Consider the following 17,441-nt stretch of genomic DNA (forward strand, 5'->3'; position numbering starts at 1 on the left):
GTTATGAAAGCTACCACCATGAAAACTATTCCCCAACAACAAAGCTGATAAAATGGAAAACCAGACACTAAATGATAACTGAAGAGAGTGATTCTACTGTCACACGCTCGTTTGGGTAAAAGTAATTAAGTTTCGGTGATACTTGCTCATGTCTGATTGATTGTAATTTGCTAGATGCACCCAACAGGACACCGTCTGATGAGGAGCGTCGTGTGGTGCAGCACCAGCAGAAATAAGAAAGCCGCGGTATAAAACATTTAGACTGGAGGCTCCTCTGCTTCAGATCATGTCCCTGGCCCGCCGTGGACAAATCAGATAGGTAACCTGTGCTCTCTTTTTAAGCGAGACAGTGAGCCTCATCTCTCCATGCGGCAGGTGGAGACAGATGCCTCATTATCCATGCCACAGGGGACAAAACAAGCCCGGGACCCGAAGGCCCCCCCGCTGGCGTTTAGTTTCCAATGCGCCGACACAAGGCGGCCTTGGACCGCCGCCGGGCCGAGCTCATCTCTGACCTCAGCGAGCGCAGGTCGCTGGCAGAGTCACATTAAAGTTTCAGAGGACCCAAAGGTCCCCGTCAGGAGTGTTAACAGCAGCATTGTCCCGGCTCCCCCTGACTCAAAGGGCCAAGTGTAACAGGGCACCCCCTCCAGTGGTCAGGACCGCCCCCCCGGGTCCACAGATACAGTGACAGCCTTCAAATCCATCTGCAGCTCCTTTCCAGCGTCTCCGCGAGGCAGAGATACAAGATTCAGGAGCGAATGTGCAGCGAATGTGCAGCGGATGTGCAGCGGATGTGCGGCGTTCTGCAGGACGTTCGTTTTGTCGGCTCAGGCGGCAGCGAGCGGCTGAGCAGGTGTAGGTGTGGGATCAGACTCAGATGATGGGATTCACCACTGAGACGGCTGATCACATTAAAGGTGCAGTCCGCCAATAACCGGCTGTTACACGCTGCCAACTAAGACTCACTAAATATATCTTTGCTGTCTTCTTACTATGAGTTTTTGGGTTTTTTTTAAAAAATTAAATCAACACTTGAAATGCGTGCAGAACGATATTTTTCTTGCAGAGAGTGTGTTTAGAGAACTTATTTACTGCAGCTGATCCGTCTGTCTGTTTGAGGTGTTTTTTAAATCTTTATGGTGGACGTGAAATACATTTTTTTACATTTTTATCCAGTCCAGAGCTGCAACTCATGATTATTGTCGATTTATCTGTTATTTTCTTGATTATTCAATTATCTCGATTGATCAGTTATCCTGGGAGCTTCAGTAAAAAGCAACTGGACTCTTTTAGGTTACCTAAATTGATTTAAAATTGATATTTATCTACCTGAAAAGGAAGTCTGGTTGTTTTTTAGTGGACATACTAGGATTGGACAACCTGGATGACTTAAAACCTACATGGACAGATTAATCCATGACTTGTTCGATCTATAAAATGTCAGAAAAGCCAACAAGACAAAACAAAGATATGACATGTTGACTGTCATAGAGGAGTAAAGAAACGTGAAAATATAAAAATTTAAAAAGCTGAATTTAGGCTTTTGTTGTCTTAAAATATTACATTATTGGAGTCATAAAATAGTTAAGTATTAATTTAATAGCTGACAACTCATCAGATGCAGCTTTATCCATATGATGCTTCATTTGATGTAAAAGTTTCACAAAATAAAATCATATTTCACAGTAATATGTCTGCCTTTATATCCTAAATTGGAGAGTAAACTTATTTTAGTCTAGTTTTCAATACTCCGCTGCTTTGTTCCAAAACATCTCCTATAAATAACAGACTCTAACATCTTTTCCTTTTATTTTGCACTGAAAATAAAGAAATGTGTCCATTTCCATGCAGCTTAAAACATGTAATCGTCACAGTTTCCTGTTTTGTGTGGCTTCTTTCATCAGATATTTCATTTGATTTCACACCAGCGACATCTGTTGAAGGTGCAGCTGGGTCCGCAGTAGCTCTCACCCCCTACTGCTGAGATAAGATCATGCTTATCTGGGATTGCTGGATGCAATATTTCAGAAACAGCGTAAAACAATGAAAACACCTGCTGCAGATTGTGTGACATCACTTCAACATGTTGCAGCTTGGCAGCCGGATGTAGCAGAAAAACTGTATGTAAATATACCAGAGAATAACCGCGATTAAATCTAATCATTAGGATTTGTTTATCCTCCTCAGAGCACGTCATGTGTTTTTCTGCATCAGTGATTTTAATATTTGTTCATACAAATACTTATAAAAATCCTTTTCAGGGGGGCATGTATTGCCTTTATTTAACAGGAGGGAACATAGCAGGGGGCTGGCATGTAGTAGAGCTTCATCTGGCTGGAAATCGAACCAGCGACTCATCGCCTGACAGCATTAGCATAATGTAGTGTTCACTGTAACAACTCAGCTGATGGGTCAACCTTTCTAACCACTGATTAAACCCCTAAAAACTCATATCTGTGTGCTATGTAAAGTTGTTTTTTTTCCCCAATAAAAACACTTAATGCCTCAAAATATCTTTAGAATGCAAAGCGCTGCAGCTCAGCACACCAGCTCACCTACAAATCTCCTTAGACACTGTAAAACTACGCTACAGAATAGCATTGGAATAGCTCAGCCACGTATATCGGAGCAAGAAACTGATTTTGAAGAAGAAGCTCCATCCTGCAAGCTGACAGGTTTCATTTCTCCGGTTTGTAGCACAAATCCAGAATTGCAGTTGCAAAGTACAAATGACGCATCATGGCACTGACAGCTTATTTCACTCATTATTTGTCTCTTTGTATTTGCATATTAAAAACACTGATGGATGTGTTAATAGGGTAAAAACCTATAATAATTATTCCTTCATTTAAAAATCTTTTTAAGTAAAATTACAGGAGGATTAGAAGCAACATTTATTTTAAGAGTCAAAAGTTTTTTAAAAAATCCTGTCATTAGATCCATTATTAGTCTGTTAATAATGTTTTCTATTCTAACTGGTTAAGGTGAAAATAACAACCTTTAACTACTTCTTGTACAGTCGCTGGAGGTAGTTCAGTCCAGTGGTTTCCAACCTAGAGGTCGGGGTCCTTAATAGGGACGCAAGATTGATCTCAAACATTTTCTCTCATCTTTGTTTTTAATGTATTGAAGTATTGTAAGTATTGAATCACGTTACTTGTTTAGGTCAAGAACAATTAAAACCCACATTAGAAGTTTAAATGGCCAGATCTGATAATAACTCTCAAATATGTGAAATGTGAAACTCGGCTGATGAGCTCAAAGTGTTGGGAATCAGTCGATGATGGAGTCAGACAGTTTGTATGGGGTGTCCAGGCTGAGATCATAACTTACTTTGGGGTGACAGAGGAACTGAAATCATATTTTTGGCAAATCTCTGTCAACCAAGTGTTCTTTTGGTCATTTTCTTATGCAGTTCACGTTGTAGAATCTGAGCTTCAGTTGAATCAACCGCTAAACTGAAATCACACACACTGTAACTCCTGAAAACACGTACAGATTATTTATTTACGTATACAAAATAGATGCACTTTTATACTGTTTTTACATTTTTCAGTGACAATAATACAAAAGCTTTGAATTGCTATAAAATCAGTGCAAACGTTTGCTGGTTGGTCAGAACGACTGGACGACGGTTCCTCTGGTAAAATGACAGAAATGGTTCCATTAAAAAGTTCTTGTATCTCCAGTTCTATGAGCACATATGTAGCCCTCAGACAGGCTTCACTACACCAGAGCATCCTTCCAACCAGTTTCGTAATTTCTAACAACATGCTGTATTTTATAAGGCCGTCATGTGTTTGTAGCATCATTTGAATGTAAAAATGAACTAGTCGCTAATATCAGATAGTTATAATATTGAGTATGGACGGATGATCATCACTACAGCAGATAAGAATCTGTTGCAGCTGATTAAACTTCTTTAAAGACTTTACTGGCACCAAAGTGGCAGAGATGTTCTGATAATAATAATTATATTTACATTTCCACTATCACTATCAGTTTCTACCACAGATGTATGTGTAATAGACATAAATGCCTCTAAAAAAAAAAAGGATTTAAGTGCTAAAATTCTTGAGTTCAGCGCACCTTTTCAAAGCAAACAGACATTCATTATTGCACTTAATAGAATTCTTTCTTCTTTTTTTTTTTTCTACATATCACTAAGTTCAAGTAGGAATGCTGTTGGCTGGACCCGTTCAATATTTCTGATCATCTTTAAGAAAATTTCAATGGCAGCAAAGTGATTTAAACGTGTTTCTCTGAAGGATGTAAAATAAAATCAGCACCAACTAAAACGGAGGGTTTGCTGCCATCTAGTGGCTCGCTCCTGAATCTCCACCACAACTTCAACAGGACATAAAACCTGAATACTAATGAACTGGAGGTCTGAGTTGGTCTGATCTCATTCTGTTATTAGTGGAACAGAGAAAACATACAATATTACAAAAAAATCAAAAAGATTGTTCCTATAATCAAACAGTTTTTTGTCTCGTCTCCTCTTTTTAAAAAGTTTTTGGATAAATCGGAGACAGACACAAGATTTCAATGCTTCCGCTCGGCTGTCTTGTTGAGGCGTTGCTGCATCAAGTAAACAAGCACACCAACATTTACAAAAAACTGAATTAGACCTATAGAAACAATGCCGTAGCTCACATACAGGAAGCCGCCAATAGTTGGTCCGATTGTGCGAATCAGCGATTGAACAGACGCACAGAGTCCCAGCATGGTGCCTGTGTACGAGAACAGAGGAGGTTCAATTAAAAACTTAACTATCACCATCTGATTTAAAGTTAGCGGTTGTTGATTTTCTAAATCAAATGTTTAAAAGGTCTCAGATTGTTAACAGGAGACTTGGAGACGTCACCTTGTGTTCAAAGAAAGTGTGATTTAACAGCAATCAGTGGTTTTTCATGACCTGAGCAGGTGTTTTTGCACCTGACACTGAAACATCACACATTTTCATTTTGTAAGCTTCTAATTAGATGCAGTCACACATCAAGTGATCAGGTTTTGTCAGGCTCAGAGTTTCTGCTGTTCATGTTCCCGTGAACGCCTGCTGGGATGAACTCACCTGTGTCGGAGGAAGGTACGCTGTTGGTGAGGATGCTGTCCGTGATGACGTTAAACATGCTGAGAGAAAACATCATCGGGACGACGATGAGGCACAGCTGGAACACAGTCTGCATGTAGGCCTGCACAAAGGAGGAAATGTGTAAATAACAGCAGCTGAGCAGGGAAGGAATGTTTGCATTACTCGGCTATCACAGATTCCTCAAGAAAATATTCTTAAAGATGCTAAAAGTTCAAAAATATTTATCTACATTTAAAGATTTGAGAAGATATGATCGAGGGTGTAGCCACACATTCAATATAAACGGAAATATCCGAGCTTCTATGTTATTTCCTGTTTATTTTCAATTTATTTCCATTTGTTAAGGAAAACGTGGGCGTATAACACCTCCTCCCAACTCGTTTGCACCCATGTAGCAACAGTGAAAACAACGAGGGATCACGGAAAAGTCCATTTATAGGTATTTATAGGTAGCTCAGTTCTTTAATAACGTTCTGTTGTCACATGGGTGAAACAAACTACAAAAATGGCTGCTTCATTCATCACAGGCTACAGCAGTGCTCTTCTAGCTCACCCCAGCTTGTTTTGATATTAGTGCGATGGCCAGAGGTCTTTGAGCCTCAGAGAAGACTGCTTCTTTACTAGCTAAACTCCCACAATGCTCTCTGTTGGCCAAAGTGGAAGTTCCCACCTAATCTGGTCACGACAGCATTAAAAAGCAAGAGCGACAGAACCAGCCACTACAGCTCGTCTACAATACTTGAAATGAGTATTTTCTAGAAAAACAGTATGGGCACACACCAAATGTTAAATGATTTGGATCAGAGAGCAGAAGCATATCCAGCTGTGATGTTTCAGTGTGTTTGAAGCGTACCTGACCAAGTCCCACTAAAGAAGCGACTCCAATAGACAGAAGCAGCATCGAATTCTCGGAGTATCTCGCTGTGAGGCGTCCGATCACTCCTCCCTGAAGAACCTGAACAAACATCTGGTTTTACTCTCTTCGTCTTACAGTCTGGTGTCATCAGCAGCCAAAGCACATCGAGCGCCGACAATACAATCGGACTGTATTTCTGTTTTTACCATTTGGACGATGCCAAAGTAAGCCATCAGGTAGCCGTTCTGCTCAGGCTGCAGCTTGAAGAACTCCAACGCAATGATGGAGAACATCACCTGAAAGATGCCTTCGGAAACAGGAGCAGTGCTTCTGTTAGACTTAAATACACTGGACGCAGTCGAGTGTTCCAACAAGACTCCAAACACACATCAAAAGTGGTAAAGAAATGGCTAAATGAAGCGAGGTTTTAGACTGGTTTCCTCAAAGTTCTGACTTAAACCCATCAGGAACCTGCAGACTGATGACAACAAAAGTCTGTGTCAGAAAGACAACACATTTAGTTTAACTGCACCAAGTATGTCAAGAGATACAACCAGAAGCTCCCAAAAGCTCCTAGTTGAGGTGAAAATACGACGTTTCACCCAACATTAGCGTTGCTGTATGTATATTTGTGATCCAGCAGATTTCCAGAAGATAAGAATTCTGCCAAACAACAGCAAGAACATGTAAAATCTAGCTTTGTGGCTGTATGCGTTCACCAAACAGTGAAGCTACAGTTTACATCAATAACAGACACAAATCATGTATGAAGTGACGACTGTGTAGGAATTTAATAGGCAGGCATCCAAGATTAGTGTCACTGCATCAATATCTGACCAAATGTGAAATCTGGGTACAATTATCTTTTTGTTCCTGATTTATTCTTTTGAATAATGGCCAGAACAGCGTCTTTGCAGAGCATTTGTTGATCTTTGACCATTTGGATATTCATTCTCATCACTTTATTTTGTCCTATTATGTGAACATTTGTCATAATATCAGTTGCATTCTTGAGTTATGGCCATAAACATGTTGTGTGAGGTCTCAGTGACTTCCTTAAAATCAGGTGAGCGTTTGTGCCAAATCTGAAAAATTCCCACCAATGCCTAAAAAGATTCACGAGGATGGGATGGATGGACAAACCAGAAACATAAATGGAGGCATAAAAATATGTCATTTTAAAGATATCTGTGGTATCTGTTGCACAGGAAAAGGACACTCCTGTAGTAAATACAGTTTGCAGTGATAATGATGACATAAAAATGAAACCAAAGTCCTGAACCAAACCTCTTCTCACGTTAACTCTCACCTGACGGCAAACCTGCGACGATCTTGACGAGGAAAGTTCGCGTCACTCCTGGAAACTTCATCAGTCTGGTGATCTCTCCCATGCTGAATATCGACTTGTTTTTGCTGTCGTCGGCTGCAAAAGCAAAGAGAATAAATTTGATGTAAACCAAAGCAGCAAACTATGATTGCACGGGAAGTAAATCTTAGTTAAGACTGAAGCTACCTCACATTACGCACTGCACCGCCCCCTTTTGGAGGCCATCAGGCCACCACAAAAAGTTCTTGTCTTCATAAAATCAGCAAACCCAGTCACAGTTCCAAAAAGTAAATAAGATCAAGTTAATTTTAATGCATGTTTCTTGCTTGCTGTTGTAGTTTCTGGTTACTTTTTATAGTTTTGCTGGCTGTACGCTTCATTTCATCCGACTTAACTGTGAGCGTCCACTCCAACGTTTTCTCAGATAATCAATAAACGTAGCTGTTTTGTAAAACTGGAGGGAATGTGTGACGTTACTGAATCATTGGAGTTATTATCAGAACATTTAAAACAGAGTGGGAACACCCAGAGCAGGAGTGAGTCGAGGTCTTAAAAAGGTCACAGAACGGTTGCAAAACTCACAAACTTGTGTCTTCACATAAAGACGGAAGTGAAACAGTTGCAACAGTCTGAGGACGTAGAATCATATTTTGGATAACAGGAAATGACACAAATGTAGTTTCATAAAACAGTTGCATACAAGAATGAAGGATAATTAATTGTTTTACTATTTGTGCAAATTCAACATTAATTAATTCTAGCATTTTATTTAAGGGAATTCTTCGCTCTGCTCTCGTTTTAAAGCTTTTCAAAATAAATGCTGCTTCCTCTCTAAACAAACATTGACTAGAAGTTGACTCGTTTAACCTCGACAATAGAACAACATGTCTCACAACTACAACCAAATGTTTAATGAGTAACTTTTGCTTTCTGGGTAGAATTTCTCAAACACTACCTGCTAGACACCAGATGGAACGGATTAATGTTTCTTTAAATCTACAGATGGACGTTTTTGAGAAAACAATAAATCAAAACTCTTAGAGCAGATTTTGTGAAGATAATGAACTGAAGGAATGTTTACAGGTCCACGTTAATGACCTTCTTCACGTCTGTTCTCCCGTTAAGGTCTGAGCACTTTGACTTGCATTTTATATACAGATGATCCTCTCTCTGGATGGACAGTTAGGTTACAGCACATGCAGGCACCGTTGTTACATCAGATTAAACACGAAGGCGTTAATGTATTTCTATGACGGGAGTTTTAATGAACTCAAACCAGCTCTCAGATTAATATTTTATCCCTCTGATGATCAGTTCGGGGTCAGCCTCTCTGGATATTGTTTGGCAGTCGGACTGCTTTGAGGAGAGCAGTGGGACGTCCGACTGGCTGGACTTGACTCCAGACGACTTGATCTTTTTTGTCTTCCTGGTCACCAAGTTCTTCAGTTTCTTGCTGAGTTTCTCCTTCTTTACAGCTGATAATTCGTTCCTCACTTTCTCAGTCTCGCTCCTGTAGGCGTTCCTCTCGGCCGTTACCGCTTGGAGCTTTTCTTTGTGCTCCCTGGCTCCTATCCGGCACCGCTGGAACTGGAAGGACACCTGCGTCAGATTTTGTTTGAGCTCCTCACACAGCTTCTGCGTTTTCGTCAGCTCCTCGGTCTGAGCGAGCAGCTGCTTCTGGAAGGACTCGAGCTTCTGGAGGGGCACGTCTTGGCTGGGCTTTCTGACCACGTGAGGCTTTTGTTCGGGTGAAATCGTTCTTTTCAGCATCTGATTCTTCACAAAGCTATAGGGAATGCTGTCTCTGAGCTTCTCCCTCTGCATGTCGAGCTCTTCCTCACACCTCCGGAGCTGCCTCCTCTGCTCCTCCGCTTCTTTTTCCAGGAAGTCCCTCTCCTTTTCCAGTTTCTGGTTCTCCGCTTTGAGGAGCTGGATTTGCCTCATCCGCTCCATAAGCTGAACATCCTTCTTGCTCTTGTTTGACTGCTGGACGGTGATTCTGTCACTCAGCTCTGAGCGTTCGTGTCGACAGCGCAGCCACCTCTCATTCAAACTGTCTCTCTCTTTCACCACCTGCTCCAGTTGCTCCTTCAGGTTTTGCTGCTCAGCTCTCTGGTCCACAACCTGCTGCCTCACCAACTGCAGCTCCTTCTTCATCGACTCCAGCTCTCGCTTTAGGAACTCGTTCTGCTGGTGCTCCCTCCTCAGCTCTGTCGTCTGGATCCTGATCTTCTTCCCCAACACCAGCACTTCGTGTCTGCTTTGCACCAGCTGGCTCCTCAGGTGGTCTCTGTTTCTGCCCACGCCGCTGAGTCGTTGCTGCTCCGCCTTTAGGTGTTCACCATCAGTCACCAGGACCTCCAGTCTCTTCTTGAGGGCTTCATTCTCCTGCTCCAGGGTTTTGTTTTTGGTTTGCATGCGGCTGTACTGCAGCTCCACATCAGGAAGGATTGAAGCTATGACGTGGCGATGATAAGATGACAGGGGCCGGCTCTTAGGCTGCTGATTGTCATCGGCTGCAGATGTCAAATCTTTAAGGCAGTCCATCTTTATTTGTTGGCTTCTACACCAACACTGGGCTGAACTTACACTTGACTTCTGTCATCACCATGGTTTCCTTCTGAAAGAGCATCATACGACTGAACATAACATTCCAACAGAGTGGAAGAACTTCATTCAGTCTAAAACTGGGATTCAACCACACAGAATGCTTTCAGTTCTCGTGTGCACATAAATAAAACTGACATGTTTGATGTTTTGAGCAACATTTGCTGCTAAAACCTTAAACGTATCTCAGTATATTTCACACAGAACATGACTTCACACTTTACTGTCCATCTGTAGATTGTAGAGTTTAAAAAGTGTGAGGACACGAAACAAGCAAAAAGTTCCCCCTCATTTTTCTGAAGATGATTTTTAGACCCATCTGCCGTACCAAGAGACAAATTAACGGGGCGCCGCTATAGCTCCCTGGTTGAGCTGGCCCCTCATGTGCAGGGCTACAGTCCCAATGTGGAGGTCATGAGTTCGAATCCCGCTCATGACCCTTTCCCACATGTCCTCCCCCCATTCTTCTCCCCTACTTTCCTGTCGCTCTCTCACTAACACTATCCAATAAAGGCACAAAGGCCAAAAAACTAACAAAAAAAAAAGAAAAGACAAATTGATTAATTTCTCAGAAACACAAATGAAATATTCAAATACGATGGCCATAAATAATCATCCAGGAGAGTCCCGTGTTTCTGTCTTCAGTAGCATTTAACAATGAAATGGGAACACAGAATGGGAGACAACAGTTCTTTCTGGTCTGGTTTTGCATGTAACGTGACAGAGAAGAGCATCTTTTAACCATAAATGAAGTCAGAATAGTTCGGTATTCACCAAGACAGCGACAACAGCTGCACTTACTGGTCACCAGTTAAACTCTAACTGCATGTTTTTATCTGCTACAGCTGTAAATTACATCCTGTGCTCTCCTTTGAGAAAAAAAATCAAAGAAAGAAATTTATATTTGATGATTTTTTTGTTTTTAAGAATGAGCCATTGGTCGTCTTGTAGAAAAAAAATCAAAGAAAGAAATTTATATTTGATGATTTTTTTGTTTTTAAGAATGAGCCATTGGTCGTCTTGTCCTATAATTTAGCTCCATTCGGGGGAAACGTGCAACACTAACACCAGTTTGCAGGCTAGTTGCTATTTAGCTGCTCAGCTGCAGCACATTAAAGATAACTTTCCTTCATTTTAATGATAAAAAGCGTGTCTTACCTTTAGTGCTGCTCGTGGCAGATTCAACTTTCGTACTTTTAGGGATGAACTTTAAAACCAGCAGCAAACTGAAGGCGCTTCCTGCAGCACCGAAACACGCAGTGAACGTCTCCCTGGGAAACACGAAGCAAAGGCAGTGTTAGCAGAACATTTTAGAGAACTCACACATCTGTCAGCATCATTTTTATCGTACTTCTGTGTTTAGTTACAGTCAGAAGTATGTTTTGTCTACACAGGGGAAGCAGAAACACTGACTTATCATTTAATGCAGGGAATGTGGTTTTAAATTGGATTTTTACTTTAATTCTGACCATGAAATGTTTTTGAAAGTCTTGAAAAGTCTTAAAAGTTGAGATGAACATCATCCTCATGAAGACTTTCAGCAAAGTAAACTTTCTTTTGTGTGATTTCGTTTTAAACTTGGCTATTTTTCTTCTCAAACAACAGTGGGACGCTGCTCTGTGCGTAAAATTCAAATGCAATTTTGCATAAGGTTGTTATATGGAAGTATACGCTGTGAGGGAAAAAGTACATGTAAACATTTATTTCCAAAAGTGCGCTGATACTTTATTAGGAAGTAGTTTTGGCAAACATGTGAGCAAACAGCTGCTTACTTACAAAACCAGCAGACTTGCAGCAACATTATCAATAAGTTGGAGATAAATATGTATTTTATATTTTTCTTTTAGCTGTTTTGGCCCAATAGGAACATGTCTCTCTTTCTCTAGCAGCTTAATATTCTACTTTCTTTCCAAACTAGTTGCTAACTGTGTCTGTGTGCCGTTTGCTGCTGGGAACTTAATGTTCTGTGGGTTTCTAGGGGATTTGGATCATCGACGTTTAATCAGTTTTATTGCAACATGACCTTTAATCTGCTGACATTTAAGTTACAGTAACGTACAAAGTGTGGTACAGCTGTATTTATTTAGTTCATTCAGAGACATTTACGTGTTAGCTTCCTATTGATTGCAGCAGTCAGGTTTGTCACGCATTAATGCCATACATTTTCTATATGGGCCTTTCGGTTTGGCGGACATGCAAAATGAACACCGTCACTGCATGTGTAGAACTTCTGTGTGTGTTGGACTCAATTCAAAACCCTACAGATATTTATTTTATTACTTTTTATTTTTTTAAAAAGCATAACAATGCATAGTATTGACAGACGTTTTTAAGAAATACACAACCACAGTCTGCACAGTCGACCAGTGTTTGATTAAAATTAGTGAAAAAAGGTGGAGTTTTTCTTGTTTTCGCTGCACCAAAAACATACCAAACCACATACTTGAAACTGAGGTACGTACCCGCATTTAGATTATGTACTGTTACAACCCAAACAGCAAAGATGGAAAGAAAAAACTGACAAAGAAATACTAACTGTGCCTCTGCAAGTCCAGAAAAGGCTCAAAACTTCGAACTCTTTTAACCTGCACCAGGAACATCTGGTATTAAACTATGACTCTCTATGATACAAAGCATTGTTGTGCTTGATATCTGTATTAAAGTTAGTCACAATTTTGCATCAGACTCGCCAGCATCAGTACTCATTCTTGTAGGGCTCTCTTAATTTTGATTGGGTGGAAATTTATTGTATTTTTTTACCTTACCCTGCCCTGATTGGTCTAAGTGGTTTAAGAGGATGGATGGAGCCTGATAATGGGGACGCAGAAAACTTCCCCGACCTATCCTTTATCCGTAGAGCTCCAAGGTGCTCTGTTTGGCTTCACACAATCCCACACATGGTGAAACTCACCCGTAGTGTTTGACTAGCTGCCCACCCAGCGTGGAGCCGGCTATCATCCCGACGCCAAAACACAGACCCATTTTGGCTAAAGCATCGGCCCGTTTGTCAGGTTCTGAAAGGTCGGTAACCACCATCTGAGCGGCTGCAGACGGGAGGAAATACAAACAGGTAAAAATGCATCTGCTTCGACTGCGAAAATAGATAATAATTAGGAAAAAGTGGTTGATCCAAGTGATGAGGTCACAGCAGGGGAAGGGAGGGCAGGTCAGGTAATGTTGATTTGTAAATGCTGTGAGTCTACAACATATTTAGATGAAGGAGGCTGATTTACGTGAACTTTGTGGGCGAGCATTAATCTAGGTTTGAGGTTTGAGCTGAGCGACACTCACCAGGTAGGACATGCATGAAGACTGTGGGCAGCTTGTGGATGAACAGCATGGCAGGATGGTCCGCTATGGCCAGCAGCAGGAAGAAGACGACGGTCGCTGAGCAGGACAGAGACAAAGCTATCCGAGCTCCGAACAGATCTCCAAACCTGCCGACAAAACAAAGCCCTGCGGTCACATCCTTCCGCCAGATGACATCGGTGAAGGTCGCCACCGTCGGCAGACATTTAAGCAAAATGAAGCTTTTCTGTGTTACCTTCCGAACACAGGACCCCCGAACAGCTGAATCATACCGACTGTAGTTTGCAAATAGCCAAACCACAAGGTGTCGAAGCCCAGTTTCTTTGCCAAATACTGCAGAGAGGCAGAATGAACACATTAAAATAAACATAATCATGTACAAAACCGGTCACATTCAGGGGTTCTACCTGTTTGCAATAATTAAAGAATGATAATAAATTGCTATACTAAATGAACAATGAACAGCAGACCTATTTGTTTTAAATGTGTTGCTGCTAATTGTACATTGTCGTGTGTTTACATTTATTTTTTTAGTCACTTTATTTCTTATACATCTCTATTTTATAAACCTCTTGATTTGTATCCTTTAGTTCAGAACTGCTTCTTTGCACTGAGTGGCATTGCGTTTAATTCTGATTCTGATATTTCTCACTTGTTTTTACAGCGTAGAACAAACCTGACGTCACCGAAACAACTAAACAACATTTTGACTCATGCAAAAAAAAAGAAAAAACAAAGTCAGTTTGACATTTTACAAGTCCTTCCACTGATGACCGCTTCGCACACTCAAAGTAACACATCGACCAGCTTCAGGAGGTTTGCTAACTGGAATAGTTTTCAGTTAACAGATGTCAGAAGTTAACTGATGGAATTTCTTTTAACCTTCTGAACTCCTTGTTTAGTTTCTGGGCAGTTTAATTTTGCTCCTGCCACATTTTTCTCCTCTCTTGGCTCATTTTTCACCACAATATAAAATCCAGCACCTCTATGGAAACAGCACAACCATGACTAGAAGTAGAGAGAACGAAAATCTTCATGAAAAAAATGAACTAATGTTAAATTTCTTTTACGAACAAAGTGGAAAAAAAACTTGGACTCAACAAGTACAACAGGCGTTACTGACACTGGGTGGAAAACGACGGCTCCACATACTGTAGATATTTCACTATTTACATTTTTAATTTGTCTCCTATGTGTTCTGAGTAAACCGCGTACAGTTCATTCAAAAACCCTCTGAATATTTGTCATGGGACGGTTGGTCACAGCTAAGTCACGAATGGATTCTCATTTGCGTCAAAGAAAATGGATTTTTGGTTTGTTTTTTTTACATTATCTGGTGCAAACTGTTTTTTTTTTAACTATCTTTTAGAAATGAGACAAGCAAAACAAAGTAAGTTTAATGAAATACCAGAATTTTAAGCTCAAATTTGGTTCATTTTCCCAACAGAACAAATTACAGTTGATTAACTATGGAAAAGTTGAAAATCCGGTAATTCTTCTCTCAACTTGACGCTACGTTCCTGTCACGCCACATGGGAATCAAGATGCTAGCTGAGAAGATTCCTGCGTTTACAGCTTGCGTGTGCTCAGGAGTTGATTCAAGCGTGTTTGCCTTTAATGAATGACAGGATCAGTCATATTTGAGGAAGGCGTTGGTTTATAGAGTTAGTAGCAGAAATGAATCTCCTGCTGCACTTCTTTGTTGAATGAATGACTGAGTTTCACATGAACTTGGAGGTCAGAGTTGAAGAATTATTACTATTATTAGTATTATCAGATCGATCACGTTCCTAGAAAGCTTTAAAATGTTGATCCTTGTTGCGATTAAAGTCATTTTTAACTACTTGCTATGTTTTTCGGAAACATCCACAATCACATTTTCTAAGCTGATGATTTGATTTTATGCAAATTGCAACAAATGATCAATTAGTTATCAATTATTCAATTATTTGCTAAAACTATCTGATAAGTCTGGTTGGGTAATTTGTTCGGATAAAGGCAAAATTCTGTGATTCTTAAATTCAAACTTTTTCTGGTTTCTCTCCACCTGCATGAAAGTAAACTGGACAAAACAAGACATTTATCATCGTTGGCTTTGGGAAACACACATTTTTTTCCCCACCATTTTCTTACTTTTTATATAAAAACTAATCGAGAAACCGTGAAAATATTTGGCAGAGTATTTGGCAATAGCAATCAGATGAAGCCCTACTGTTGTGTAGGTTTTTAAAATACGCAGCGACACAAAACTTACACATTCAAGTACCTCAAAATTTTACTCAAGTAAATGTACTCAACTACATTCCACCACTTCCTTTGATTACATTTTTAATGCAGGATTTAACCTTTAAACTGAAGATTCTTTTTTATTTTGTTACTCTGCAGCATTTAAGGACATGATGACTTGTTGTACTGCTGCTCACAGTGAAGGATGTAAATGAATGCACCACTCACAGCATAATAAGAGCTACAGACCAGCTGTGATCACAGAAAACACCAGTGATTACACATTTCTCATGAGCTTTACAGCGCAGTTTTGTATTGTGTGTTCTTTTCTGTGTATTTGTGTATTGTACTCTGTACTCTCTGCTTTTGTTTTTAGGTTCTCACCTGTTAAGGGTCTACAGACACACATTATCTTGAAGCTACAATCAGCTGAAGTGAATCAAACGATGACTTTTATCTGAGCTGCAGCTTTTAGATAAATAAATGCATTTCCACCATGAGGCCTTCACGCCACTCACGGAAATTTCGCTTCCATGCTCTGGAACAAGAAATACTCACCGGGGTTACAGTAAACTGCAAAAACATCCATGTGACGTCGAAAGCGGCGATGAAATACGTGACATAAATGACTTTGGTCCTCTGTCGGAGATCTAATTCGACGTTAGCCGAAGCTGCGGACGTTTTCTCGCTGGTTTCACCTCCTCGACTCATTTTCTGAATCTTGTTTAAAACACCTCGACAGTGAATGTGGTGTGTCCCCGAAAAAACAGAAAGCACACAAGCGTGCGGAGGTCCAGGAGTGACCGAAATGAGATGTCGTCCAGCCGGTAAAACGTCCTTCGACCCGGTGAACTCTCACCTGAGCTGTTAGCTAACAGCCGCTTGTACTTTGAAACAGGCTAATAGGGAGGCGTTACCGACGGAGACGGAGGCGAGTTCCGAAAAATATCATCCAGAATAGAATATCCTGACGTTTCTGATTATACATTGTCCACCGGAACAGCTGATTTTACCTCCTGCCGGAGAAAAACTTGACAACGAGCCGAGAGACCGTGAACGCCTCTCAGGTTAAAATCCACCGAGAATGTGGAAGTTTGGTACGGTGGTGCGTTCAAGGGCTCTGATTAAAATCGTACTTTTTCGTTTTCTTACAAGTTTCTGCCTATTACTCCTCTTAAATTATTATGGTCATGGGTGAAAGCGTTTTATTGAGCTTAGCTGATTTTATTTAGTCAGGTAAATTTAAATTTTAAGTAATTTTGTAAGATCTAGACATTCAAGTACATTTACATAATTATTTCTCTTGTAGTAGGATCTCTCTCTCTCTGTCTCTCTCTCCATATTTTATTTAGTCTGGTATATCTGTATTTGATATAATATGATAAGGTTTTAGTCTTAATATTTACATTAGTCAGGTTATTAGTGTTTTATATTAGTGTTTTGAATGTAGGTATTTAATTGTTTTAGGTGTTTTGACCCATTTTTTGCACTTTAAAAAAAACTGTTTACTCTAATAGTTAAATTACTCGGATAAAGTTACAAAATAAAGGCTACTGTAGGGTCTTAACATTAATATTACATAAAAAGAATATGAAATTTGTCAGGCATCTTGTTTCTCTGTTAGAAAGCACCTCATACGTTCAACATGTGTTATTTTACATGTTCTCCATCCTGTAAATAACAGCAGTTTAACTTGCTTTAATTAATTTACTGGTATTTAACATTACAGACTTATTGTGTTTTGCATTTTTGTGTCTGCAGCCTTTTTGTTTTAACTAAATCCAAGTTATAGTTTCGTTGCCTCCTGGGTGTCCTGCTCTAATGATGTCTGTCAAAGCACTTTGTCAACCCTTGCTTTTAAAAGCACTCTATAAATAATGGTATTATTATAATAAAACAAAGCAAATGATTTTGTTACGGCTCAATGTCACAGTGCAGTGCACTTGAGCACATATTTAATGTCTGTGGCGCTGGGTAAATAACTGCATTCAGATTAGATTAGATTAAATTCAGCTTCG

General features: G+C 40.1%; 1 protein-coding gene across 1 annotated transcript; it reads right to left on the bottom strand.

Moving 5' to 3' along the window:
• Positions 1–3,483: 3,483 nt before the first annotated feature.
• slc67a1 (solute carrier family 67 member 1) lies at positions 3,484–16,462 on the bottom strand. Its single transcript, XM_008294876.1, has 10 exons — positions 15,982–16,462; positions 13,433–13,530; positions 13,180–13,325; positions 12,800–12,932; positions 11,047–11,159; positions 7,264–7,377; positions 6,161–6,261; positions 5,952–6,053; positions 5,078–5,198; positions 3,484–4,736 (listed from the first exon to the last, which is right to left on the bottom strand). The coding sequence occupies exons 1-10, from the start codon at positions 16,132–16,134 to the stop codon at positions 4,549–4,551; spliced, it is 1,269 nt and encodes a 422-aa protein (XP_008293098.1). The 5' UTR covers positions 16,135–16,462; the 3' UTR covers positions 3,484–4,548.
• Positions 16,463–17,441: the final 979 nt, after the last annotated feature.

The sequence above is a fragment of the Stegastes partitus genome, unplaced genomic scaffold (assembly GCF_000690725.1).
Source record: "Stegastes partitus isolate 25-593 unplaced genomic scaffold, Stegastes_partitus-1.0.2 Scaffold1003, whole genome shotgun sequence".
NCBI lineage: Eukaryota > Metazoa > Chordata > Actinopteri > Pomacentridae > Stegastes > Stegastes partitus.